General features: G+C 48.9%; 13 protein-coding genes across 13 annotated transcripts; 6 read left to right on the plus strand and 7 right to left on the minus strand.

Annotated features, from left to right (window-relative positions):
- Positions 1-52: 52 nt before the first annotated feature.
- ASPVEDRAFT_25590 (WD40 repeat domain-containing protein) lies at positions 53-1260 on the minus strand (the record flags this gene model as incomplete). Its single annotated transcript, XM_040809793.1, has 3 exons — positions 53-824; positions 943-1198; positions 1251-1260. The coding sequence occupies 3 exons, from the start codon at positions 1258-1260 to the stop codon at positions 53-55; spliced, it is 1038 nt and encodes a 345-aa protein (XP_040664498.1).
- Positions 1261-1475: 215 nt separating this feature from the next.
- On the plus strand, positions 1476-2646 carry ASPVEDRAFT_123995 (GTPase GPN2; the record flags this gene model as incomplete). Its single annotated transcript, XM_040806141.1, has 3 exons — positions 1476-1764; positions 1839-1939; positions 1993-2646. 3 exons carry the CDS (start codon positions 1476-1478, stop codon positions 2644-2646), a joined length of 1044 nt encoding a protein of 347 aa, XP_040664499.1.
- On the minus strand, positions 2283-3592 carry ASPVEDRAFT_38243 (Rpp14/Pop5 family protein; the record flags this gene model as incomplete). The annotated part of the gene is made up of 2 exons (XM_040811657.1): positions 3249-3592; positions 2283-3148 (listed from the first exon to the last, which is right to left on the minus strand). Coding segments are annotated over exons 1-2 (599 nt in total), but the record flags the coding sequence as incomplete, so codon positions are not given.
- Positions 3593-4136: 544 nt separating this feature from the next.
- Positions 4137-6324, minus strand: ASPVEDRAFT_50375 (putative ATP citrate lyase, subunit 1; the record flags this gene model as incomplete). Its single annotated transcript, XM_040814299.1, has 5 exons — positions 4137-4564; positions 4623-5718; positions 5777-5966; positions 6019-6135; positions 6188-6324. The coding sequence occupies 5 exons, from the start codon at positions 6322-6324 to the stop codon at positions 4137-4139; spliced, it is 1968 nt and encodes a 655-aa protein (XP_040664501.1).
- A 572-nt stretch (positions 6325-6896) lies between these two features.
- ASPVEDRAFT_38246 (uncharacterized protein) lies at positions 6897-7832 on the plus strand. The gene is made up of 3 exons (XM_040811658.1): positions 6897-7034; positions 7106-7248; positions 7338-7832. The coding sequence occupies exons 1-3, from the start codon at positions 6948-6950 to the stop codon at positions 7714-7716; spliced, it is 609 nt and encodes a 202-aa protein (XP_040664502.1). The 5' UTR covers positions 6897-6947; the 3' UTR covers positions 7717-7832.
- Positions 7833-8164: 332 nt separating this feature from the next.
- Positions 8165-9681, plus strand: aclA (putative ATP citrate lyase subunit (Acl); the record flags this gene model as incomplete). Its single annotated transcript, XM_040814300.1, has 2 exons — positions 8165-8605; positions 8665-9681. The coding sequence occupies 2 exons, from the start codon at positions 8165-8167 to the stop codon at positions 9679-9681; spliced, it is 1458 nt and encodes a 485-aa protein (XP_040664503.1).
- Positions 9682-10655: 974 nt separating this feature from the next.
- On the minus strand, positions 10656-12325 carry ASPVEDRAFT_147930 (uncharacterized protein). Its single transcript, XM_040808140.1, has 5 exons — positions 12191-12325; positions 11886-12122; positions 11709-11830; positions 11245-11649; positions 10656-11197 (listed from the first exon to the last, which is right to left on the minus strand). The coding sequence occupies exons 1-5, from the start codon at positions 12265-12267 to the stop codon at positions 10932-10934; spliced, it is 1107 nt and encodes a 368-aa protein (XP_040664504.1). The 5' UTR covers positions 12268-12325; the 3' UTR covers positions 10656-10931.
- A 140-nt stretch (positions 12326-12465) lies between these two features.
- Positions 12466-13863, minus strand: ASPVEDRAFT_38249 (FAM50/XAP5 family protein). Its single transcript, XM_040811659.1, has 3 exons — positions 13595-13863; positions 12951-13539; positions 12466-12895 (listed from the first exon to the last, which is right to left on the minus strand). The coding sequence occupies exons 1-3, from the start codon at positions 13834-13836 to the stop codon at positions 12581-12583; spliced, it is 1146 nt and encodes a 381-aa protein (XP_040664505.1). The 5' UTR covers positions 13837-13863; the 3' UTR covers positions 12466-12580.
- Positions 13864-14000: 137 nt separating this feature from the next.
- Positions 14001-15487, plus strand: fip1 (cleavage polyadenylation factor subunit FIP1). Its single transcript, XM_040811660.1, has 3 exons — positions 14001-14394; positions 14447-14499; positions 14550-15487. The coding sequence occupies exons 1-3, from the start codon at positions 14245-14247 to the stop codon at positions 15319-15321; spliced, it is 975 nt and encodes a 324-aa protein (XP_040664506.1). The 5' UTR covers positions 14001-14244; the 3' UTR covers positions 15322-15487.
- Positions 15488-15886: 399 nt separating this feature from the next.
- Positions 15887-16454, plus strand: ASPVEDRAFT_25597 (GroES family chaperonin; the record flags this gene model as incomplete). The annotated part of the gene is made up of 3 exons (XM_040809794.1): positions 15887-15889; positions 16034-16258; positions 16371-16454. 3 exons carry the CDS (start codon positions 15887-15889, stop codon positions 16452-16454), a joined length of 312 nt encoding a protein of 103 aa, XP_040664507.1.
- A 460-nt stretch (positions 16455-16914) lies between these two features.
- ASPVEDRAFT_25598 (uncharacterized protein) lies at positions 16915-19562 on the minus strand (the record flags this gene model as incomplete). Its single annotated transcript, XM_040809795.1, has 2 exons — positions 16915-18876; positions 18945-19562. 2 exons carry the CDS (start codon positions 19560-19562, stop codon positions 16915-16917), a joined length of 2580 nt encoding a protein of 859 aa, XP_040664508.1.
- A 435-nt stretch (positions 19563-19997) lies between these two features.
- On the minus strand, positions 19998-21556 carry ASPVEDRAFT_80379 (nucleoporin FG repeat-containing protein; the record flags this gene model as incomplete). Its single annotated transcript, XM_040816854.1, has 3 exons — positions 19998-20952; positions 21008-21415; positions 21486-21556. The coding sequence occupies 3 exons, from the start codon at positions 21554-21556 to the stop codon at positions 19998-20000; spliced, it is 1434 nt and encodes a 477-aa protein (XP_040664509.1).
- A 631-nt stretch (positions 21557-22187) lies between these two features.
- On the plus strand, positions 22188-23716 carry ASPVEDRAFT_123364 (uncharacterized protein; the record flags this gene model as incomplete). The annotated part of the gene is made up of 4 exons (XM_040806075.1): positions 22188-22378; positions 22524-22586; positions 22643-23511; positions 23565-23716. 4 exons carry the CDS (start codon positions 22188-22190, stop codon positions 23714-23716), a joined length of 1275 nt encoding a protein of 424 aa, XP_040664510.1.
- Positions 23717-23850: the final 134 nt, after the last annotated feature.

A 23850-nucleotide genomic window follows, 5' to 3' on the forward strand; every position in this document is an offset into this window, starting at 1 on the left:
TATACGCCAGTCATAAAAAAGCCATTTTCGTAAGGGTTAATTATATAGTATTTTATTTCGCGCCTTTTCCCTTTGCTTCCGTTTCTCCAAGTTCACGCACGTAGATTTTGACCGTGCCGTCGACAAAGTCCTCCTTTCCATCTTCATAACCGGGGCTGATAGCAATTGCAAGATATTTACCGTCGGAGCTAAACCCCACAGCAGCTACACTTGAGGGGTATTTTTGGTACTGTCTGATCCTCCTCTTCGCAATACCATCCCAGAGAGCAACCACACCATCACCTCCTCCAGATGCGAATGTCCCATGGATTGGATGGAACGCTAGCGAATTAACCGGATACACCACGTCGACATCACCCGACGCCTGTCGGTGACATTTGAAAGCGTACTTCCGTGCTTGTGACTCTGCTGACGGATCAAACCATTCAACCGCAACCCGTCCTTCAATGCTCGAGGAGGCATAGCCAGCGTCGTCCGGCATACAAGCAACACAGCGCGTCATAAACTTCAAGCTGCTTTCACGGCGCTGCCATGGCTCCACCTCAACTTTGCTGGGGTTTCCACCCTCGGATTCCCCTGTGAGGATCGCGAGTGCTTTTAAGTCGTAGATATGTAAGGCGCGCGACGCCATGCCGACGACAAGCTTCGTTGCTGTGAGAGACATAGAGAAAGGCCTGGATGGGAGGGGGATTATTGTAGATGCGGCGACAGCACTCCTATCCTCACTCATGCGATGCACATGTAATGTGTTGTCCCAGGAGGAGGATATGACCATGTTGTTTTCCTTGTTATAAACGACATTTCGGACGCCAGCATCGTGGCTGCTAAGGATGGTTTGGGTAGATGAGGCTATATCAATTCTTTAAAAAAAGAAAAGAAAAGAAAAGAAAACTTTGTCAATCGCACAGCCCCAGAACATCCGGGAAAGAACGACGCACTCACCTCCTCACATCCCAGTCAAGGCCAGCGGTATAGATCTCGTCCTCGGTTTCGCCGAAACACACATCCAGGACCGGCGCACGATGCTCGAACTTTCGTAACAGCTTCCCTTCTCCGGCCGTGCCGTTCTCGTCCCGCAAGTCGTAGACATACACATGCTTATCCCACGAAGATACAACGAATCGCGTAGAATCGGGGGCGGGAGAGAACTTCAATGCGGAGATAGCATCCGTGGGCGGCGACGCAATGATGAATTGATCTATAACGTAATCAGTATTGCTCGTCCAGCAATAATGAGACTTGAAGCTTACTTGACGCCATCTCGGCTTGTAGGCAATGGCTGTATATTATGTGCTTTAAAACCGACGGCGGTCGGTCTTGTGATAATGCGGCTGTTGCTTCAGGCCGTTTTCTGCCACAGTTTGCCGCCTTGTGTTTGATCTCCCCGCCATCGCGACCATTGAGCTTCGGCATTTTCTTTTTTACCTTTGGGCCACTCTGGTTTTACTTCACCCGCAGCCTTTCAGGTCTTCATCATGCCATTTGCGCAACTAGTAATAGGTCCGCCGGGTGCGGGAAAGTCCACTTATTGCAATGGCATGCACCAGTTCCTCGGAGCTATTGGGCGCAAATGCTCAATCGTCAATCTTGACCCCGCAAATGACAAGACATCATATCTGTGTGCGCTGGACGTGCGCGACCTTGTGACGCTGGAAGAAATAATGAGCGAGGACCATCTCGGGCCAAATGGCGGTGTTCTGTACGCTTTGGAGGAGTTGGAAGAGAACTTTGACTGGTTGGAAGAAGGGCTAAAGGCTCTAGGAGGTATGCGCATTTTGCGATGATGCTTTATCCACCCTCCAGGATCGTAGGCTAATGGCTTTGGATTAAATGATTAGACGATTATATTATATTCGATTGCCCTGGTCAGGTAGAGATCTTCACCCACCATTCATCGTTACGGAATATCTTTTTCAAGATCCAGAAGTTGGGTTATAGAGTGTGTTCCATTCCTGTTAGCTCCTATGTCGGCGCATCTAATCAGGTCTATAGTTAATAGTATTACACCTGATCGATTCGTACAACCTCACGCTACCGTCAATGTATATCTCCTCTCTCATCCTCAGTCTTCGCGCCATGTTGCAAATGGACCTCCCCCACCTCAATGTTCTTACGAAGATGGACAATCTGTCCAATTATTCGCCGCTTCCGTTCAATCTAGATTTCTATACCGAAGTTCAAGACCTTTCGTATCTCCTACCTCACCTAGATGCAGAATCATCGCGGTTGTCTCACGAGAAATTTGGACCACTCAACAACGCCATAATTGACCTAATTGAGGAGTTCGGGCTTGTGGGATTTGAAACTCTTGCTGTGGAGGATAAGAAAAGCATGATGAATCTACTCCGAGTAATTGACCGCGCCAGTGGGTACGTTTTCGGACCAGCAGAAGGAGCAAATGACTCTGTTTGGCAAATAGCTGTTCGGGAAGGAATGGGAACCATGGACGTTCGAGACGTACAGGAACGCTGGATAGATGCCAAAGATGAGTACGATGAGCTCGAGCGGCGGCAGCTAGAAGAGGAGGCCAGAAGGCACAAGCAAGGAGCAGCCGATCAGGGCGGGAACGAAGAAGGTGACGACGACGAATATGGCCCACGAGCGCCAATGCCGGATGGTGGAGTGAAAGTAGTTCGGAAGAAATGAAGCGGCAATAATGAAAAGCGCAATGTCGCATCCAATAGGGTATCTCTAACGAATATATATGTACAATAGCATGCCCACAAAAACTCCATACCTCGTAGTAAGTAGAAAAACCGGAATAACTCCTCAGTCAATCAATCATCACCGCTATCCACCTCCATATCATCGATACCGCTATCCTCTGCAAATCCCCTTTCAATCTCCTTCTCTAGTCCCCCAACCAAGCCTCCCAAAACACCCACCTCTTCGGTTCCCCTAAGCCGAACAATCTCCCTCCTCGCTATCCGCACAGCCTCCTCCTCCGCTTTACGGATCGTCCCAGACACCCGAATCACCCTAAAGACACACGGTCTCGTTAAATCCATTGGGTCCAAACGCTTTGACCGGCCGGCATCACTGATAGCAGGGACGCGAGATATGTACGTAAGAGCCGTCCAGACTAGTCGGTATGATGCCCGCGGGCACCGGATTATGGCTGTTGATGTTGCGGGAGAAAGATATTTTACTAGTACAAGCACTTGATTAGCATTTTCTTTCCCAATAGACACCCATTCGGCTTCTCAATCATGTAGTGCGACAGGTTGGCAGGAAAAGAAGAAACGTACCGCTAACACCACCAGCACCAACGCCACCTAGCCTACCGATGCCCCAGTCGCCAAATATCTCAGCGACTTCATCCCGGACCATTTTCGCTAGGAGGCTGGGGGTTAGGGCGTCGGATGTGGGTGCATGGATCCGGAGTTGGGGTTGTTTGTCGGAGCGACCTGAGGGTGAAGAGGACGATGAGTCGGGGTAAAGGATATCGATAAGGAGGTAGCGATGCTTTACGCGAACCATTTTGCCGGTGCGTTCTTAAGCAACCTCAAATCTAGGGGCTTCTCGTTTCGGGATGTCGTGTTGGGAGCCGGGGAAGTTATTGAGGATTTGACAGGTGCGGGTAGGAGCTTTTCTTTTACTTGTGCTGCTGATAAGAATTTCTAGGCAATGCGATAAGGAAAGACTAGCGAAGTCCGCCTCCAATACTACTTGTATTTTGTTGGAGCAATCTATTTTATAGTATAAATTAGTTTGATATAACTTCGTTTTATAACTTTATTGTATAAATGACGACTCGTTATGGAGGTTCCACAGGCGTACGCAAAACTACCTAGCCTTTCGCTTGCTCCAAATATTGCCGCGCAGACATTATGATTAACATTGGAGGGACTGTCGTACTTAGCTAAGGCTGTACTGAAAAGAGTTAAACGTCCATCTTTTCTAAGCGTATTGTTTATACTACGATCGACCATCGCAAGAAATCATCCACGTCATGACTCGTGTGTGCTCTAATTGTATTCAACAACGTGATAGAAAAGGATAAGATAAATTGAACAAATGCATAACATAGGCCATCATAACTCCTGACGTATTTTATGATCTCGCAGGGTCGCCTGCGCCCAACACTAGCTTCCTCTGCGAGTAAAAAAGAGTAATAATTAGAAAAGGTATTAAAATTATACGTTGACCTCAACACGGCCCTCAGAGCCACCCTTCTGGAGAGCGGGGAGAAGGTACGTGATATCATCCCAAGGGTGTCGGTAGAGACCAGTGCGCAGTCTCTTCTGGTCGAGGTAGTGGGCAATCAGACCCATGCTGCGACCAAGAACGAAGAGACCGTTGAGGACACCCATCTTCATGTAGTCCTCAGACTCCTCAGCGGAGAAAGCACCGCAGTTGCGCATGAGATCCACGAAGCAGACAGCAATGCAACCGTCGACGTTGAGAATGAGGTTGTCCTTCTTGGAGGTCGTGACAGTCTCAACAGCGATGGCATAATCCAGCAGCTTGGTGCTCGGGAAGTGCTTCTTCACGTAGTCCTTGACCAGTTCAACACGAAGATCGGGGTTGTTACGGGACTTGATACGGTGACCAATTCCGGGAACTAGGTGATACGTTAGTATACGAAACCCTAGAGTATAATAGAGTTGGGGGTGACATACTCAGCTTGTTCTCCTTCCGCATGGTGTCAACGAAGTCACGGGGGCTCATGCCCTTGTCGAAGGCTTTGGTAAACTCCTCAGCAGCGCCATCCAGGGCACCACCGAAGCGAGAACCAATGGTCAAGAGACCAGAGACAAGAGCACTGATCAGGTCCTTTCCGGCACGGGTAGTAATAATGGTGTTCATGGCACCAGACACGGCGGGACCGTGATCGGCGGTAAGCATTAGAACCATCTCTAAGAACTTAGTAGCAAAGCTGGGGAGGCGGCGGCGGAACCAGAGTAGAGACATGACACCACCGATACCAATATCTTCCTTGAAGACATCGGAAATTGGCATTCCAGCGTACAGAAGCTCCTGGCCACGGTCGTCGGAGATGGTAGAGATGAAGGCAGCGGGCTTACGGATAAGACCCAATTCCTGGGCCCAAGAGTAGTCAATGGGGATCTTGGGTGGGACGGGTTCACGCTGGGGGGTGATGGTACCCTTCTGAACCTGTTCGTCGTAGACCTTCTTGAGAATTGCGGGCATGTCTTCAAAGGTTTCGGGGACGAAGATGCCAGCCTCTCTCATGGCCTTGTTCTTAGCAACAGCGGTTTCAAGGTCCGAGTTGGCGGAGGCACCCGCGTGACCGAACTGAACTTCTGTCTTGAACATGCTGGCACAAGTACCGATAGCCCAGGCGACAATGGGCTTGGTGATAGTACCGTTCTTGACGGCCTCAATAACGCGGTATTCCTCGACACCACCAACTTCACCGAGCAAAACAAGGATCTTACACTCAGGCTCGGCCTGATAACGCAGCAGGTGATCGATGAAAGTAGTACCGGGGTAGCGGTCACCACCAATGGCGACACCCTCGTAAACACCGTCGGTGTTTTGGGAGATAATGTTGTTCAGTTCGTTGGACATGCCACCAGACTTGGAGACGTAGCCAACGGAACCCTTGCGGTAGAGTTTCGAGGCAACGATGTTGTCCATCATACCACCGGTGTTACCGATCTTGTAAGCACCAGGCTTAATACCACCGACAGTAGCAGGTCCAATGATGGTGATACCCTTCTCCTGAGCAGCGACAAGGATTTCGCGAGCGCGCTGGGCATGATGTTAGCGTTGTGATCGCTTTGACTGAATAGCAAGCTCGAGAACTTACCCTTTCTGGGACACCCTCAGCGATAATGGCAATGGACTTAATCTGAGGGAACTGCATCAGCTCCATGGTAGAGCTGTAGACGGAACGGGAAGAGGCGAAGTTGACGACAGTATCGACATCAGGGTGCTTGGCCATGGCCTTTGCGGTGTCCTGGTAGACGGGAAGGAGAGTTTCACTAGTGCCCCAGTACCTAAAAGATTATTAGCGAGTGGTGCCATCACCAATTGGAAAACAAGTCTTACATCTTGCTAACGAATTGACCGCCGAATGTGTAGATGATACCAGCAACGGAGGGGGTGGTCCGCTTGCAGATGAAGTCGAAGTCAAGCATACCCTGGACAGCTCGGGGCTGCATACCACTGAATCGGCCGTCAGCCTATGCAATTGGACGTAATTGGACGGGCCACTCACTATACGAAACATCTTGTCTTGTTGTGGAAAAGGGCATCGGCGAAGGGAGACCGCACTCGGCTAGGGGGCTCGAAGCGAGTGATGTTATCATTGGCGTTGGCACCGTTGGCGGTGCTGAGCAGAGGGGCGGCAGGCATAATGGCTGATACTCTAAAGCGCTGTTAGTGTATGGTGGCAGTGGACTAGATGCGTAACAATGCTTGCCTGTCAACAGAGCTTCCAAGAACCGGGGAGGAAAGAAGTGAGGATATTAATTAGAAGCAGATGCAATTCAAGCAGTCTGCAGCCTCGAGTGAAAGGGAATACGAGGGAAAATAGAATGGGAGAAGATGCTGAGAGGATTCCAACCACGATGGAGAAAAGACAAGGATGGAGAGGGAGGAACAGAGAGATGGAGAAGGTAAGGAGGAGAAGAATCAGGAGAAAAGAATCAAAAAGGACCAGGTTGAAATTGAAGAAAAAGAGGACGATATCGGGAGCTGATGGGGGGGTTAAAGAGGAGGATTACTGATTATTATTATTATGGAGCTTGCGCTGAAGGTGAGTAAAAAAAGATGTATGGTATTGATGGATGGTCACGCGATACAATACGTGACAGTACCTTGGGGCGACCCACGTTGGGGTTGGGAAATACACCGACAACTTCAGACTTGAGTTCAAACAGAAGCTTACTATTGGCATGGATTGCCTTTAAGATGACGAGGGATACGGGAAATCCAGCTGAAAGGCAAGCATTATTGGAACGCCCGCTGATATCCCGATGAAAAGTGAAACGACAGTTATTGCTGGAAGAAACAGCCGTCGGAGACCGGAGTTCTCCTTACCCATCGTAGCAGTGGGCAGCTCCGTGAGCATCGCCATCTTGGTCAAATTCTTGAGAGTCCAAAGGAGAAAGTTGACGTTCTTCCACTTACTCAGAAGAATCTATCATTTTATGGAGATCGTTCTTGTCAGTACCCTGAAGAATCTATCATGAAAGTGGCCGTTGACTCGTTCCTGGGCCTACATCGAAGAATCCAGCATTTGGTGGATACCCCAGAGTTGTTGGGTCCGCCGGTTAGGTATAGATCCATGATACGGGCTGAATTTCCACCACAGCACCCCGCGGAGTAACCTTTTCGAGGATTGAATAATAATATGCAGAATTCAGGCAGTCGTCGACACATTTTTATTATCCCGAGCCGGGGGCGGAGTATAAGTATTTTAAATCAGAAGATAAAATCCGGAGTATAGTACGATTAAACTCCGTGTACTGGCGATACCGTGCCCCTCATCCCGATCTTCGAGAAGTTTTGGCCGAGGCACGAAATACCGGCGCCGTTAGCCATCGAAGATTCGAAAGACCAAGGTCGCATCCAACAGAACATCATGCCAGAGTGCCAGACTCAACAAAACGCATGGCCTGGTCAGAGAACCAGCTCGTTGCGGTGGGAACAGTATTCAGGCTACAGCGTAGGGCGGATACTGCCACTAAAATTACCGTCCCGCAGATCCCCAACGCGATCTCGGTATCGATAAAGCTCCAGTAGGAATGAAAATCAGAGCGCCCAACAACAGCTGGTTGTGAAGCTGACCGCACAAAAAGAGGGCCCAATGTCCCCCCACCACCGCTGTGCTGTTCCAGCCCGCTTGAATGAACCTTGTACCCGTATCCATCGGTATCAGAATCCTCAGTATTGACTGTTACCAGCTTTTCCAGGTACCACCATCAGCACAACCTTTTTGTTTCCCCCCTCAGCCCCGTCATCATAATTTATCTTCATCTGGCAGGCCTTTTTTTTCCGCCGACCTCGCAGACAAATTATTCTCACGTCCCTTTCTCTTCCTCCATCTTTCTCTTCCTCTCTTCCATATACTACTAATTGTCATCTGGGGCTTGCATCCCTTTATCATACCTCCCCTCCTACCTCCTACTCCTGTCTCTCAATCTTCTTTCTCAACCCCTCTTATTCTCGTACATCCATCCACATATACACAATGTCCGCCAAATCGATCCTCGAAGCCGATGGCAAGGCCATCCTCAACTACCACCTCACTCGCGCCCCCGTCATTAAGCCTACTCCTCTCCCTCCTTCGACCACCCACAACCCTCCCCCCAGACTCGCTTCTCTGTACTTCCCCGACGACCTTGCGGTGAAGGATGTTCTCGACCAGGCAGAGGTCACATACCCGTGGCTGTTGGCCCCCGGATCTAAATTCGTGGCCAAGCCCGACCAATTGATCAAGAGGCGAGGCAAGAGCGGTCTGCTCGCTCTGAACAAGACTTGGGCTGAGGCTAGGGAATGGATTGAGGCTCGTGCTACAAAGGAACAGAAGGTTGAGACTGTCGTCGGTGTGCTCCGCCAGTTCCTTGTCGAGCCCTTCGTTCCTCACCCCCAAGAAACCGAGTACTACATCAACATCCACTCCGTGCGTGAGGTAAGAAAACATAGCCAGCCTACTTTAAATTGCATTCAAAACTGATACACCTTTTTTAGGGTGACTGGATCCTCTTCACCCACGAGGGTGGTGTCGACGTTGGTGATGTTGATGCTAAGGCGGAGAAGCTTCTGGTCCCTGTCAACCTCAAGAACTACCCTTCCAACGAGGAGATTGCTTCGGCCCTTCTCAGCAAGGTTCCCACGGGCGTCCACAATGTCCTCGTGGACTTTATCTCCCGCCTCTACGCTGTCTACGTTGACTGCCAGTTCACCTACCTTGAAATCAACCCTCTTGTGGTCATTCCCAACGCTGATGCTACTTCTGCCGAAGTCCACTTCCTTGACTTGGCTGCTAAGCTCGACCAGACTGCTGAGTTCGAGTGTGGTACCAAGTGGGCTGTTGCTCGAAGCCCGGCTAACCTTGGTCTGGCTGCTGCTCCCACGTCTGATAAGATCAACATTGATGCTGGCCCTCCCATTGACTTCCCCGCTCCCTTCGGTCGTGAATTAAGTAAGGAGGAGAAGTTCATTTCAGACATGGATGCTAAGACCGGTGCCTCCCTCAAGCTCACTGTTCTTAACGCCAATGGCCGTGTCTGGACTCTTGTCGCTGGTGGTGGTGCCTCCGTCGTCTACGCGGATGCCATCGCCTCTGCTGGTTTCGTCAGCGAGCTCGCCAACTACGGTGAATACTCTGGTGCCCCCACCGAGACTCAGACTTTTAACTACGCCCGCACTGTCCTTGACCTGATGCTCCGTTCTCCCGTTCACCCCGACGGAAAGGTCCTCTTCATCGGTGGCGGTATTGCCAACTTCACCAACGTCGCCTCCACCTTCAAGGGTGTCATTCGCGCGCTGCGGGAGGTTGCCCCTGTTCTGAACGAGCACAAGGTCCAGATCTGGGTCCGCCGCGCTGGTCCTAACTACCAGGAGGGCCTTAAGAACATCAAGGCTGTCGGCGAGGAGCTTAGCCTCGACATGCACGTCTACGGACCTGAAATGCACGTCAGTGGTATCGTTCCTCTTGCCCTCCAGGGCAAGCAAACTGATATCAAGGAGTTCGGTTCTGCGTAAATAAAAATGAGGGCGTTTTTTTGATTTACTTAATTTAATCCTATACGAGGTTCCTTCTCAACGCACGGCATGACGGCTTTTCTGCATTTTCATCCATTTTGTTTCCTTTTCTTAAATCCACGGTAAAGATGATTGACGAAGGTGATATTCCGTTGTACGGGTTCCACTGTTCTTAGATTCGTGAAATTAGAACACACCATTCCCAAATATTCATAATAATCTCGCCGTGATAGGCAAAAGTAGTCAACAGCCTAATTCCATAAGCATTCCCGGACCTAACCCATAGATCGCGAGTTCAACGACAATTACTCGATCCACAGTTATAAATCCTCATTGCAATCAACGGGCCTCCTGTACTGATATGGTTCAACGACTTCCGACAGTACGTACTGGATTACACGACGTGATCCCGGGTTCACGCCAGGGTCAAGTGGGAGTAAATTCCAGTAAAATGGCTTGTATGGATTCAGTTATTCCAAGGAGAGAATCAGAGAGGAGCATAAAGCGTCGCGATATAAATGTAGTATGGTAACAATACAGGTACCAGGTCATGGTACATAAATACGCGTATAGCAAATACAGGGGTCCAAATAAGCTTAAATAAAGATAAAGATAAAGGAGATCCACAAGAGCTCTTGACAGGGGCCATGCGAGAAGGAAATTAAATAATAAAGAACGGGGGCGTTTGTGGTTGGACTCGGAGGAGTGGAAGCGCGGATGGCGGGCGGCTGGCGGATGGTGGTGGGAGTTTTCTGTGCTTCCGTCCGTCCGAGAAACGTGAGCCCATGACTAACCCTACATAGTTGTCCGGTGGAGAGTAGATTTCGATGTATATAGACAGCGGGCGCCGGAGAGACTTTAGCTTAAAGCATTTGTTGTCAGAGTTGGGGGTGTTTTTCTTCTTTCTTCTATAGTTTTTCTGCGTTGTTTGTTTTCATAAGGTTTGCGCGATCTGTAGTCCACTACCTAGGTATGCAGTTGGTAACCTCGATTGAATATAGGTAAGGACAAAACCACACTAAGTTGACGTATCCTATGATCTTTAAGATATTTCTGCGAATATCATTATATCTAGAGGGTCATTGTGGCTAATATACGGGCTCACTAATACATGTTTTTGAATGATATGCTCTGTCGCGTAGACCATATATAGTTCCCGCAATGCTAACCACTCACCCAATTTACCATTAAATCAATATGATAGGGTCGTGCAATTCTATTATACGACACTATGTCCGATTTCCATAGTATTAACCCATTGTGGTATTGAAGAACGATCTTATTCCCGGCGTCTCGTCTGGAGATCTGCCGGTCTGGACGTTTAAGGTTTGCCGGCGACTAGAGTGGTGATGATGATCGTTCATAAACCCTTCAGTCACAGTGGGTGGTCGCTCAGCATGAAAACGCTCTAGCATTATATTTTCATTCGGCAATTGGGACAACCCGGTTGATGTGGAAGGACGTGAGGCACCCGCAAGTCGTGTGCGATGCTGGGGGGTAGCATTTGGGGGTTCTCCTAGACCGCGTTAGTATATTCGCATAAAATGAAAATTATGGACGCACCCCTCCTCATGCCAATGGATGGACGGCTTGGAGGGGCCATAGCTGTCGGAATAGACTTTTTCTTTGTTCCCTTCGAACTCCCGGTACCGCTCCGCTGGTGTCGATGAAGTTGTTCTACTCCATCCAGATCCACAGGATTTGTCCTCTGTTGGAACGCTGACGGAGTTTGTGGAGGTGCCTGTGCACTGTGAGCTTGCGCCACTAAGCTTGCTGGACCATTACGCGATATTTCCAGATCGTTGAATGCCTGGGAAGCGGCAGCATTTTGCATTTGAGATCTCATGGCTCGAGATTTGAGGAGGTTGTATAAGTGAGTGATTTGAGTGAACTTCTTGCATTTCTCACGATACATATCAGCAAGCTCTTGATTCTTTTTGCGGAGTTGTTCTTGTGCCGTTTGCATGTCTGGGGCCATATCGTTAGACAATATATAAATGCTCAGCTCGGGTGGAAATTGCACAAACCAATAAGTCTCGTCTGTAACGTTGAAATCTCTTTGTTGGCGTTATGAATTACTTTGTCCATCTGAGAATTCAAGTTTGTGTATTTGTCTGTCAATGTCTTTCCTAGGAATTCCTGGTAGAAGCTTGGTAGTTCATCAGCCTTGCTTCTTGTAAACACATGAGTGAATTGAAGCACACATTTCTTGAGTCGTTTGATAGGACCAAAATTGTAAAGCTCGCCCAGTACATTCCATTATCGTATTTGGATCGAGGCCACTAAGCACGCTTGTTTTGTAGTCCTCTGTCGGATTAAGAACAGTCGATACGGCATCGTCTGGGTTGATAAGGGTCATATCACATGCGGGACAGCGACGTTCGCCTCCGGTGGGACGCGAGAGCCCAAGAGCTTCAGCACACTGAAGACAGAAAATATGTCTGGGAGGTCAGTTCCGGATTTTCGCTAAGTTTAAAGAACTGGAGGCCATGCAACATATGATACTTACGAGCATGTAGTAACAACCGCTCGCTCCTTTAAAGACCCTCGACAGCTGAGAGAGTTGCAGCGGAGGTAGAAATCCATCTTTACCGTCGCTGGTCAAGTTGAGGCTGATTATGAGAATGTCGGCGAGCATTTCGTGAGATCATTTAGGAAGATAGGATGGAAATGACGGGGAAGGTAGGTGCTGTCTCGAGCTACTGGACTGCGTACGCCGGCAGCTTCATTACAATGCTACGTGAGTTCCGTAAAACCGAGCACAAAATAATAAACAGATGACGAAACCGGTTATGTGAGATTTTATTTCATTGGACTGGGTATCTTAAAAAGTATATAAAGCTCTTTTAGCTCCAACGCACCTGTCTATGTAGCAATGATTTCCATCGGAACAGCAGAATCAGAAGAAAAACGTGTTCCCCGAAGCATCACGTCTCGTCGTACGCATCTTCTCCTCAAACTCCGCACCCGGTTCGTACTCCCGCCATAGACTTGCCGGGAAGATGTGTTTATTTCGCTCGTACCACCGTCTATCTACTACCTTTGTTAGTGCGGGATCTCTGTCGCCTCCCTCGAGCTCGTCGTTACTCGGCCGGTACAAAGGGTCATCGGTTGGAGGAGCGCGTGGAGGCTTGTTAGAATAATCGAACAGCAGCCCCCCGCTGTTGGAAAAACTGGGAACACTGTTGGCAATGAAATAGTATAGTTCGTAGTGCTAGAAGTGACTGTTAGCGAGGGGCCATAGGCATACGGAAGAAAAAAAAACATACATGCGGAATAATGATTTCTCCCTTTACGAGCATCAAGTCATCCACACTTATTCTCGCCCACTCACGGCGATTGTACTTTCGGCCTTTCGATGCGCCGCTGGTACCACTGACGCCCAGTTCAGCTCCAACTTTTCGACACCGATCCAGAAGCAACCAGACTTGGTCCCCCTTCTTAACTTTGGCTGTTCCCGCGGGTATATTCGTTCCATCGTAAAAGACAAAAGGGACCAAAATCTCGGTATTCTTAACGGAATCCTGCATCACCAAAAACTCTTTTCGGAGGGCATCTCGAGCCTCTGCCTCGGCTTTCAACGAGGCTTTCGTGAGCGCCTTCGGAGGCGGGGGAGCATTAGGATTTGGTGTAATGCGACGAGATGACGGCGCAGAGCTCTCATCAAAAGGTGTATTGGTGCCAGACCGCGAGGCAGCTAGTTCGGCCGGAGTCGAGACCTCCGCAGCCTTCGGCTTTGATTTCTGGAACACTTCCTCATCTCCCTCTTCATCATCATTTCCAAACGATAGTTTGCTCTTTGCAAGTTGTTTCTTTTTCTTCTTCTTGGGAGGCCCTTCGCTTCGTGATGTTGAATTCCTATCGGTTGCGATTAGCTAGAAATCTGGATCAAATTATAGTTGGCGTTACTTACCCGTCAGTTACATCGCCCGCTGAGGGAGTCGCGCTTCTTGAATTACCGGAGGCAAATCTGCCCAGCGACTTATCATGCGCCTCGCGCTCTTTCTGCTCTAGAACTTCCGCGCGGCGTTTGCGGAAATCGGAAAGATGAACAAGACCAACCGTTTGTGATTTGAGGAGATCTTCCGCAGAAGCAGTTTGGCTTGTAAATGACCGAGGAGTCGAGCTGTGGCTTGGGGGTTCGGACGGCGGCATCTTGGAGCACTGGAAGCGCACTCGAACATATATCGATGTAGACGTTGAACAGCTCGAGTTGAGCTTATCGCATTTAACCGCAGTGGAGTGGAGGACGGCACGTGACCCAGTGCATTAGAATCTTTACCATATGGGAGCCATACATTCGAGACTAGACAAAGACTATGGATATGAAAAGTCTTCTCTATTTGCCAGTTTAACGATCACCTTCTTTCCAATAATTTTTTCATTTCTTTGGTCGTAACCCTCTCCTGGATATGCTCGTACTTGACAAAGCCGATCGGAAGAAGCAAACAAAGCAAACTCCAAAGTATCTCCACAGGACCAGTGTAACAAGGAGCAGAGCTTCGACGTTTTCGATCTCCTCTCTCCATTCAATCCAACCAAATTCTTGAAAGACCGCGCAGTATGGAGGATGATGACGATGATCTCTATGATCCCGCCGATGCGGTGCCGGTCACTCAATCCCGGGATCCTGGAAGACCCTCGACCGACGCTCCGATGAACGACTCGAATGAGGGCGAGGAAGAGGAGGAGGTAGAAGAGGAAGATGATGAGGTGCACAGCATCTGAGTCTTTCGAAGTGGATCTGGCTAATTAGCTACTCTAGGACGATTTCAATATCATCACAGAGGCTCCTCCAGATGCGCCTCCTCCAGAAGCGTGAGGTCAATCCTTTCTCATAACAATCGCATCTGCTAAAAATTGCGCAGTCCCCATCCTCGCCATACTACATTGAAAGCTGACACTCAACGGTCCACATCCACCGATTCTTCTGCCGCCCCAAAATCTCAGACACCTTCATTAACACCCAAAGTTGACACCACATCGTCAGTGCCTTCTGTAACACGACCTGTTTCACAAAAACCAGGCTCGGAATACCCGCCAGTACACGCATCCACAATTGACGTCCATGCGAACCCTATCCATCCTGCTACAGGAAAGCCGGTCCTGTCCACTGATATGGATGTTGATTTCCCCGAGGATGATAAGCCTTGGAGACGACCAGGGACGGATTTGACAGACTATTTCAACTACGGATTTGACGAGTTTACCTGGGCAAGTTATGTTTTGAAGCAGCAAGAGCTACGGAAGGAAGTGGGAGATCAGAAGAGACAGCTGGATGATATGCAGAGCTTCCTAACCATGGGACTTCCCCCAATGCCCGGCGCGCAGCCGGGAGCTGGACCTCCCACTACAAATGCACCGCCTCCGATGCCCGGAATACCAGGGATGCCAGATATGAACCCGGACATGATGCAAGGAATGCTGACATCGATGATGTCGCAAGGGCTAGACCCTGCCTCCATGGACCCCATGTCTTTCATGCAACATGCGCAGGCAATGATGGGTGGGCAACCCGGTGCAGGTGGCGGGCAACAAGCTCAAGGTGGATTCGGCGGTCAAGGTGGTGGTCAGGGCCAAATGGGTTACGGAGGTGGTTATGGTGGAGGTGGAGGTCGAGGACGGGGAAGAAGATGGTAGTACAACCATTAAAAGCCATGAAACGGAGGAATTGGTCATGAAATAACCTGTAATAACCTTGAATGAGAATATAACTCCCTGAGATACCCAACTTCCCGCATTATCGAACCTCGCTCGAACCTAGCATGAATAGGTTGATGCCTGAGTAACTGCGCTTTCGGCAGTAAGGAGCTTCCGCAGCTGCAGTAAGCTTTGGTTCATAGTACACGGCGGCATTGTTGTTGAATGGGTAGGAGAGTTTGATCAGATAAAATCCCGCCAGGAAAAGTTCTTCAGTCGACCAACTTTTAATCCGAGTGCCTATTTTTAACACGGATAATTGACTGTTGACCCGACGGAGTTGAGAGCTCGAAAGGATACCCTCGGCAGGTCGTGGAGAGAGCTGGAGGTCTTGGCATTCTGGAAATTTCTCGCGAGTCCAGATCGGATCTTCTTCCCCAGCTTGCCGACTTGCGCTTTTCTTCCCTTTTGCTTCCACGTCTCAATCTTCCTATCCATCTACGCCTACTCCTTCTCGCCTTTTAAGTCATTTCCAGTGCTTAATACCTATTTCGCATAACTCACCATGGTACGTTGTTCCGATAATACCCTAATGCGAAATTCGTGGCCGTCAAAACTTTTTCGGCTGAGCGCCAACCCCTGCAAAGGCGGCTTGCGGCTTCTAGCTCGCTGAATGAGAGGTCGAATTTCTAATACTCCTTGAATTTGCTAGTCTTTCCTCCGCAGTGTCAAGAACCTTGCTCCTCTCCTGGACCGCGTCCTCGTCCAGCGCGTCAAGCCCGAGGCTAAGACCGCCTCCGGCATCTTCCTCCCCGAGAGCAGCGTCAAGGAGCAGAACGAGGCTAAGGTTCTCGCTGTTGGCCCCGGTGCCGTTGACCGCAACGGCCAGCGCGTCCCTATGGGCGTCAGTGCTGGTGACCGCGTTCTGATCCCCCAGGTATGTTTTGCCCCTGTGACCTCGAATTGAACGAGCTAGGATATTTGAGGATTATCGTACATATATACAATCAAGGGACTAGATGCTAATCGGGATTTTTTTCTGTCCTTAGTTCGGTGGCAGCCCCCTCAAGATCGGTGAGGAGGAGTACACCCTTTTCCGGGACTCTGAGTATGCCCTTTCACCCATTCCCTGACAGTCACAGCAATTCTAACATTAACAATTAGGATCCTTGCCAAAATCAACGAGTAAAGAAGACCATGAATCGGATTTAACGCGAGGTTCTTGTTCGTCTTGCCTCTCGGGCCGGATTGTCCGAAACCGACTCCTTGTATTATACCTTTTGACAAAATCATGATCCTCTATGTTGCAACCCCCTATAAAAAACTAGAAAACGTGCCTGGATGACAACAGAGAAACATTAATTGTTTCCCTCATACTCTTGGGATATTGTTTCTTGCATTTATTGCCGAAAGCGTGAAATGATTGTTTTGCATACCATTTGCTGTATTTCTAAATATAGCTCATACAAGCCTCACCTGTTGGCTTGACGAGCATAAGTAATAGCATCAGATATCTCCTCTCTTACACGCATACTTTGTAACGATCTGCCGGTAGCTCCATGGACCAGCCAGCAACACACTTCATCCACCTATTTATTCAATCCCATCGTCGAAGTTTAGGGCCCAATCGCACTGCCAGTCCCTCTCAACAAGTGAATCAACTCGCTTCAGAACTCTCTCCCCGAGTAAACCCCCGAATAGTGCTTTTCGGCCTTCCGGTGTCATCTCTACAAATCTAGAGAGATATCCAACACCCGTTTGCTGGACCCTCGACTCATGAAATCCACTGCCATTGGCCACATACTCGCCGTCCCTCCTCAGAACAGCAAGCACAACATGTGCAGCATATGGATTCAGTCCCATCCGCCGAAGGAAAAGCTCCCAAACACTCTCTCCCGGATTTTCCAGCAAAGCCCCGAGCTGTGGCTTCGGGTTTACGGGCGTAAACGCAATCGTGTACTGAGAGAGTGAATTGGGCCGCTGAGGTGGAAGTTGACAAATATGCTTATGGGCAAGGGCCAAGATCCATGAAGCGGCTGACTCTGGGACAGAGGGTATCATAAGCGGAGTTATGGACGAGTACTCGGACAATGAGGTACAGAATGCAGATAAGGATGTTAGGGAGTCAAGGAGGCTTTTATTTGCTGAGAGCTGGGGGTTTGAAACTCGAGGTTTGGAGCGTTGTGATTGTTCGGTGCTGTGCGATATAAATACGTATAACTGCTGATATCTTGTGGAGAGTCGATAAATGGACTCACGGAGTGGGGAGTTTACGGCTTTGATTTGGGAAATATTGGGCTGGATGGAGGTGGATTTGTGCCCGGGAAGGTATAGTTGCATGGTTGCTTGTGAAGTTGTTAGGATAATTCCAGTCCTGGGTGACAGTATTATATCTGCTTCATCTGGTGAATGGATTGATACTGTCTGGAAATGTTGGGAGGATGAGTCTTTTGGTCGTTGTTTGGGCTGACATCTTGATGAGCCATTCTCATAGTCTCGGTAAATGAAATGTGGAGGGTGATCCGATCCCTCAAGACATTGTATAAGTTGCAGGTGAGTTTTCAGCAGCCTAGTTGATATAAAGAGAGCTAGACCATCATGCTGAGTGGGATACCGGGGTGCCTGAAGGGTAGGAATCGGAGGCGTTCGCAGAGAACTGGAAGCAGCAACATTTTGCTGCTGCCGTTCTTTGAAACTAGGATCAAGGTAATTATTTTGTTGTTCAGGGCCTCGAGATGCCTCACCAAGAAAGTAAGGACTTTTCGCAGGTATCTGCCTTTTGTTGCCCCTTCCCCTTGTCTCCATATACGATGATAAGGAGCCCAGAGTTACGCGTCGTGATTGCAGAACAGGTGTTTTGGTGTCATGGACTCCATGCAGTTCTAATGTATATTGGTTCTGTGGGCCTGCTCTAACTTCCTGGGGCCGTTTTGTCACGGTAAATGCCACATGCCTGGAGAGGCTTTCCGGTTCTTCTCTGGAAAGCTCGTTCCCCGAGCTCGTCCCCAAGTACAGCTGTGTATGCTGTAACTTTACATCCCTTCTTCCCTCAGTCTCCTTCATGTATTCTGAGAACGGCACTTTGACAGATGTCGTCGCAGAGGTCCTGTTGTTCAACCTTGTGTTTGAGTTGCAGGTATCGTGTTCATCTGAAGGGTTGGATTTAGTCAATGAAGAGCTGCTTGGTTCAAGTGTTGCGATAACCATTGAATTATTTTCTTCATTATATGCCCCCAAGCTTGAAAATCCTGTTTTGGAGGAATATTCGATATCTATCTTGGGGGTATCATGAGTTGAGTCATCTTCTTCACTTAATCCAATGCTGTCACATTGGCTCTCTCTATTCGGTACTAAAGAGTATCGGGTTTTGTTAATTATATACTCGCATTCTAACCCAGAAGGTGCAGAATGATGACGAAGTACTTCTAGCCCATTCGAAGCTAGAGAAACTGGGGTTGGTAGCATGTGTTCGTCGAACATAGGCGTTGGGCTTGAAGTGAGGCAATCAGCGCTTAATGGACGGAGAATGGGGGTTGTTGACTTAGTATGAATCTCCTTTAGGGAACCAAAAGGTATTAGCAATATATCAGACAATATATCCTCACAAAAAATACGCAGCTCACCTCCAAGATACTTCCTAGGACATCTTCAAATTCTAGGACAGACGGTCCAGAATCGTCTCTAACACTCTGTATGAGCGAGAACGATTCTTTTGAGCACTTTAGCTTGTCCCTCTTGACCTTATCCATCAACGAATTCTTATTCATTTGCAGACTTGCAAGAGGATTCGGAGCGTTGGCTAGTTCTTGGGACGTATTGAACAGTTCCAACTCAATGTCATGAGCGGAGTACCACAATGGCTTTTTCGATAACCTGACATCGCTTTCACTCTCTAGGGAGAAAATAGGCGGATCAATTTTGGTATCATCAACGCGATGGAAGTTTGGTAAAAGGTCATCCCAGTTGATAACTAAACTTTGTGCCTGATTGTCGCGGATAAGTGCGGTTAGGAAACGAGCTCCTTCTTTAGAGAGACAGAGCTTCTCCCTCCGGATATTGCTTTCGAGCAGCGTACGAGCAGTGTTCAGGCGATTATGACATTTTAACTCGGTGTGCTGAAGCGGCGGTTCGCCTTTAGGGCCATATTTGAGGGTGTCATCGATGAGTGCGTGTAGATCAACTGCAGTATAATCACTAGCAATTCCATGGAGACGGGCATAGTCAAGCAATAATGGATCCATTGGGAGGTTTCTTTAAAGAAATCATTCCGCGCACATGGGAAAATGAAGTTTTAGAAATGGCAGGTACTAAACACTATTGCGCGAGGCGTTAATAGTAAACGCTCTTAGTTGAAAAGCTAACTTCGTAGGAAATTTATTTTGGGTTTTTAGATGGGTGATAGTTTCGCTTTGGATCTAAAGTCGACCCCGCCACAATAGGAAATCGAGAACCTTAACATTGAAGACGATTGGGCTGTTTGCATGCAAAAGATGTGAAAGATGACAAGAAAATTGCCAAGGCATGAGGTATATATCACTGTTTACTCTATAAGATTAACACCATATCCAAAGCCACAATAAGGCATATATGGCTTGCCGTTCCTTGACATTAATATCCAGATTCATACGCCATCATAAAATACAGAAGGGACTCAACTAAATGCAGCCTATTCGATGTTAAACATGCCTTAGACCAGACGGCGCACCAAGCACAACTTCCTGCGCTTGCTCGGTAACTGTACCTAGGCGGCTGGCAACACCTAGGATACCCGTCTCGACATCGGCCAGAACGGCGGCGAGGTCGTTGAGGATTGATTTCGGTGCACCACCTCCTGTGCTATCGCGATTCCGAGAAGTTGTGAAGTCATGGATCTGTCTTTCTAGAGTTGATTCAACCCCATGGAGGTGGTCTTCGATCTCCTTCAAGTTTCGCGTATACCGCTCCAGAACAATGCCCATCTCGTCAGATCGTTGGGAGAAATACTCTACCAGGTTCACTGGAACTCCATTGATGCTACTTGCGGATGGGTCACCTTCGACATCATCGGGGAGTGCGAGCGTATTTTTCCGCGTTGAGCGTAGTAATTGTGGGTCCGATACCTTCTGATCTTGAGCGGACCACCATCCAGAGCCCCCGGTCGACTGGTACTGCAGCGGAAGTTTAAGGGTATCGATAGCACGGAATGCAACCTGGGCTTCGGCTGCGTCTCGGGTAACCAGGGTACGTAGCTGATCAATATCGCTGGCGTCATTTTCCAACGCATGCTGCATTGTTTCCAGTTTGCCCTGAACATATTCCACATCATTAGGGATAGTACCGCCTTGGGCCGCCACGGAGGGAACCAGATTGGCAACTTCATTGCACATGTTTATTTGGTTGAGCACAAAAGTATCGAATCGCTCTAGCTCTGCCTTAACCTCATCGGCGCAGCTTTCGTACTTCGTGGTGGGTAGAAGATTGCTAATATCAACCTTAACACCGGGGATTACTGTTCCAGCCCCGGGCGTGGTTGTTGTTGTCTGCTGTGCGGGTTGTTGTGCGGTAGAATTCTGGTTTCCGAAAAGCGAGAGTGTTGGTTTTGCAGGCTGCTGCTGCTGTTGTTGTTGACCGGCATTCGAGGCTGCACCACCACTAATTTGAACGTTAGCCTGAATCACTCGCGTGCATGGTTTACGTATAAACTTACAAGATACCACCACTTGTAGAGCCGCCTAGACTGAAGGGCTTAGACTGAGCTTGACTTGTGGATGCCGCTCCTGTGTTTCCGAATAATCCTCCCGTGTTACCAGTTTGTGTTGTGGTATTACTGGCGCCTCCGGCGCCAGAGAAAAGGCCACCGGACTGTTGTTGTGTGGTATTCGCTGTGGTGTTGCCGAATAATCCACCACCCGATGTGCTGTTTTGCTGACCACCCAACCCTGAAAACATGTTGGACCCAGAAGATTGAGATTGCTGTGTATTTGTGGCCCCAGTGTTTCCAAATAAGCTGCCAGCTGGCTTGGGTTGCTGCGCGGCCGTCCCGAAAAGCCCTCCAGAGGCACCTGTGGAGCCAGGCGTACTTGTAGTGTTCGTCGCTTGATTAGAATTGCCACCACTAGTCGATGGAAAGTGATGTTAGACAAATCACGAAGGGGAAAATTAGAGATTTGATTGAGGACGCTTACAAGAGAGAATTGGCGGAATTCGTGTTGATGGAAAGCCCGGTTGAGGGAGTTGCGGGTTTTGAAGAAAACATTCTTGAAAGGCTCAGCAGACCCTTCCTTAATAAAGCAGAGTGCGCGTGGAATCGTCCGTATCGAGACAGCTCCCTGCACAGGCTGTTTGCGCCACTGGCTCGAAACAAAGAACCAACCGACGTTGAAAAATATTGCCCAGCACTCTGCGTTCCACCAAAGGAAACCGCCTGTTGCCCAGCGGTGTTTAGCTTGACCCCAGCCAAGCTGTGGTTTCTCCGGCCCCGGCGCGACTAACGCACAAATGCGGAAAATTCTGCCGGCGCTAACCAACGACATCATGAGCTTGTCGATATCAAATCTCAACGTCTGGTCGGGGTAGATGTTGTTCAAAATTCCTTCCCAGTAGCAGAATATAAGTATTCGATCTGACTCCCCCAGGGATGATCAGAGAGACACTGTTCCTTTGTTTGCTCGTACTCAGAAGCCGCCGAACCTGGCCGAGTCTACGACTCAGAAGTATAGACACCGTCACTTGAATGCTTATAGGTCCTGCTTTGTTTAAAGCTTAAATACCGGATCAATTGAGCATTCATAATCGTCTTCGCGTTTCCACCACACTTCCGTCTCTGCCTGATGAACCTCACCACCAAGCCCTTGCCCACCCTTAGCCAATGCAGGCAGTGAAGCACCATGCCGGCGGATAAACTCACTAGTTATGAACCTATATGCTTAGCTTCAACCCAGTCTGGCTTCGCGCAGCTTTCATCTTCAGGCCAAAAGTTTCCAAGACGAGAAGTCGAGGGCCCAAACCTCCAGGGTAGCGAAGTAAAGCGTGAGCTGGGCACCGATGACTTATGCTGTTATTTCAAGAGTGCTGAGTGGTGAGCTTAAACCGAGTTCTTTTGAGTTCCTACAACACAAGAACACCCTGATATTTTTAACTGCATTTGCATTCGCATTCCCACACAAGCTTTGATTATTTTCTGTTCCATTTAATACACTTACTGAGACACTGCTTTTTGACAGGTCACCGGATGGTACTACAATCCTAACAGATTCGTCTGACCATCGCATGACAACATATATTGTGTCAGTGTATTCATTCTTTGAAATTAAGGCTTGATAATCTGACAAGCCGTATCTAGACCCCCCGACCTTCTCGAAGAAAGGCAATCTCCCCATAGACTGATTCCCTATTCTGTTTTGCCATCTGGAGAGCCAACATATGCATCCGCTTTCTATCCTTTATATTCCCTCCAGGATCCATCTTCCGCTCTCTTCTTGTCGTCCACCAGAGACCACCCAATTCGATTGGCCTCTGCACTAACTCCAACGTCACTTGCAACTTATTCCCTCGTGAACCCGACCACTGAGGCTTTTATAACACCGCATTGTATTATTTACCCCCCTACCTTAGGTGGTACCCAGTTCCTCACTGGGTCGGATAGTCTCATATGTCTGTTTGACGTATCTCGCCCCGGCAACGAGGGTCCAATTTCTTGGATGCCCACAATACCGAGCAAGCGGAAACAATCGGTGGGAGGAGGCGTCGGGATGAAGGGAATAGTTTCTGCGATGGCGCTGTGTCCAACTGGAGATGGCATCCTTGCGGCTGGTACATTTTCGCGAAGTATTGGTCTCTATGACTCGAATGGGACTGGGCAATCTCTGGGTACCTTCAATATTTCCAAAACGGAAGCAGATCGTCATATTGGTGGAAGTGGGGTCACTCAACTTCTCTGGAGCCCCTGCGGACGATATCTCTATATCGCTGAACGCAAGAGCGGTGGCGTGCTGATATATGATATCCGAGTTACCGGTCGGCTTCTTGGGTGGCTTCAAGGACGCAATGCCTTTACGAACCAGCGGATGAAGATAGACTTGGTTTCAACGGGAAATGGAACCGAACATGGTATCTGGGCTGGTGGTAAAGACGGCACGATGAGACTATGGCAAGATCCCACACACAGTGCTGGGCCACAGGACCCAACCTGGCAGTGGAAATTTCATGATGGTAAGCCCAAATTCCGCGGACTGGAATAATACGTACTGAACAAAACACTGTAGACACGCTAAGTAGTACCATCCTGCATCCAATGGGCAACATTATGGCGACAACTTCTGGACAGAAGGACTACAAAGAGCATGCGGATGACATGAACCAAGACCTTCCAGCTGCCAGGGGCGATAGTTCGTTGGATATCTGGCTCCTTCCTTGAAAGCTTGTGATAAGAACATGGTCCCAACCCCTTTCGTCTCAGCTGTCGATATCAGGTGACTGGCAATATGGGGAAATAGAGCAAGCTGGGCTAGGTTCCTTTCGACCCATGGGGTTTGAAATACAGTGTCTCCG

Source organism: Aspergillus versicolor (genome assembly GCF_001890125.1).
Source record: "Aspergillus versicolor CBS 583.65 unplaced genomic scaffold ASPVEscaffold_2, whole genome shotgun sequence".
Classification (NCBI taxonomy): Eukaryota; Fungi; Ascomycota; class Eurotiomycetes; order Eurotiales; family Aspergillaceae; genus Aspergillus; species Aspergillus versicolor.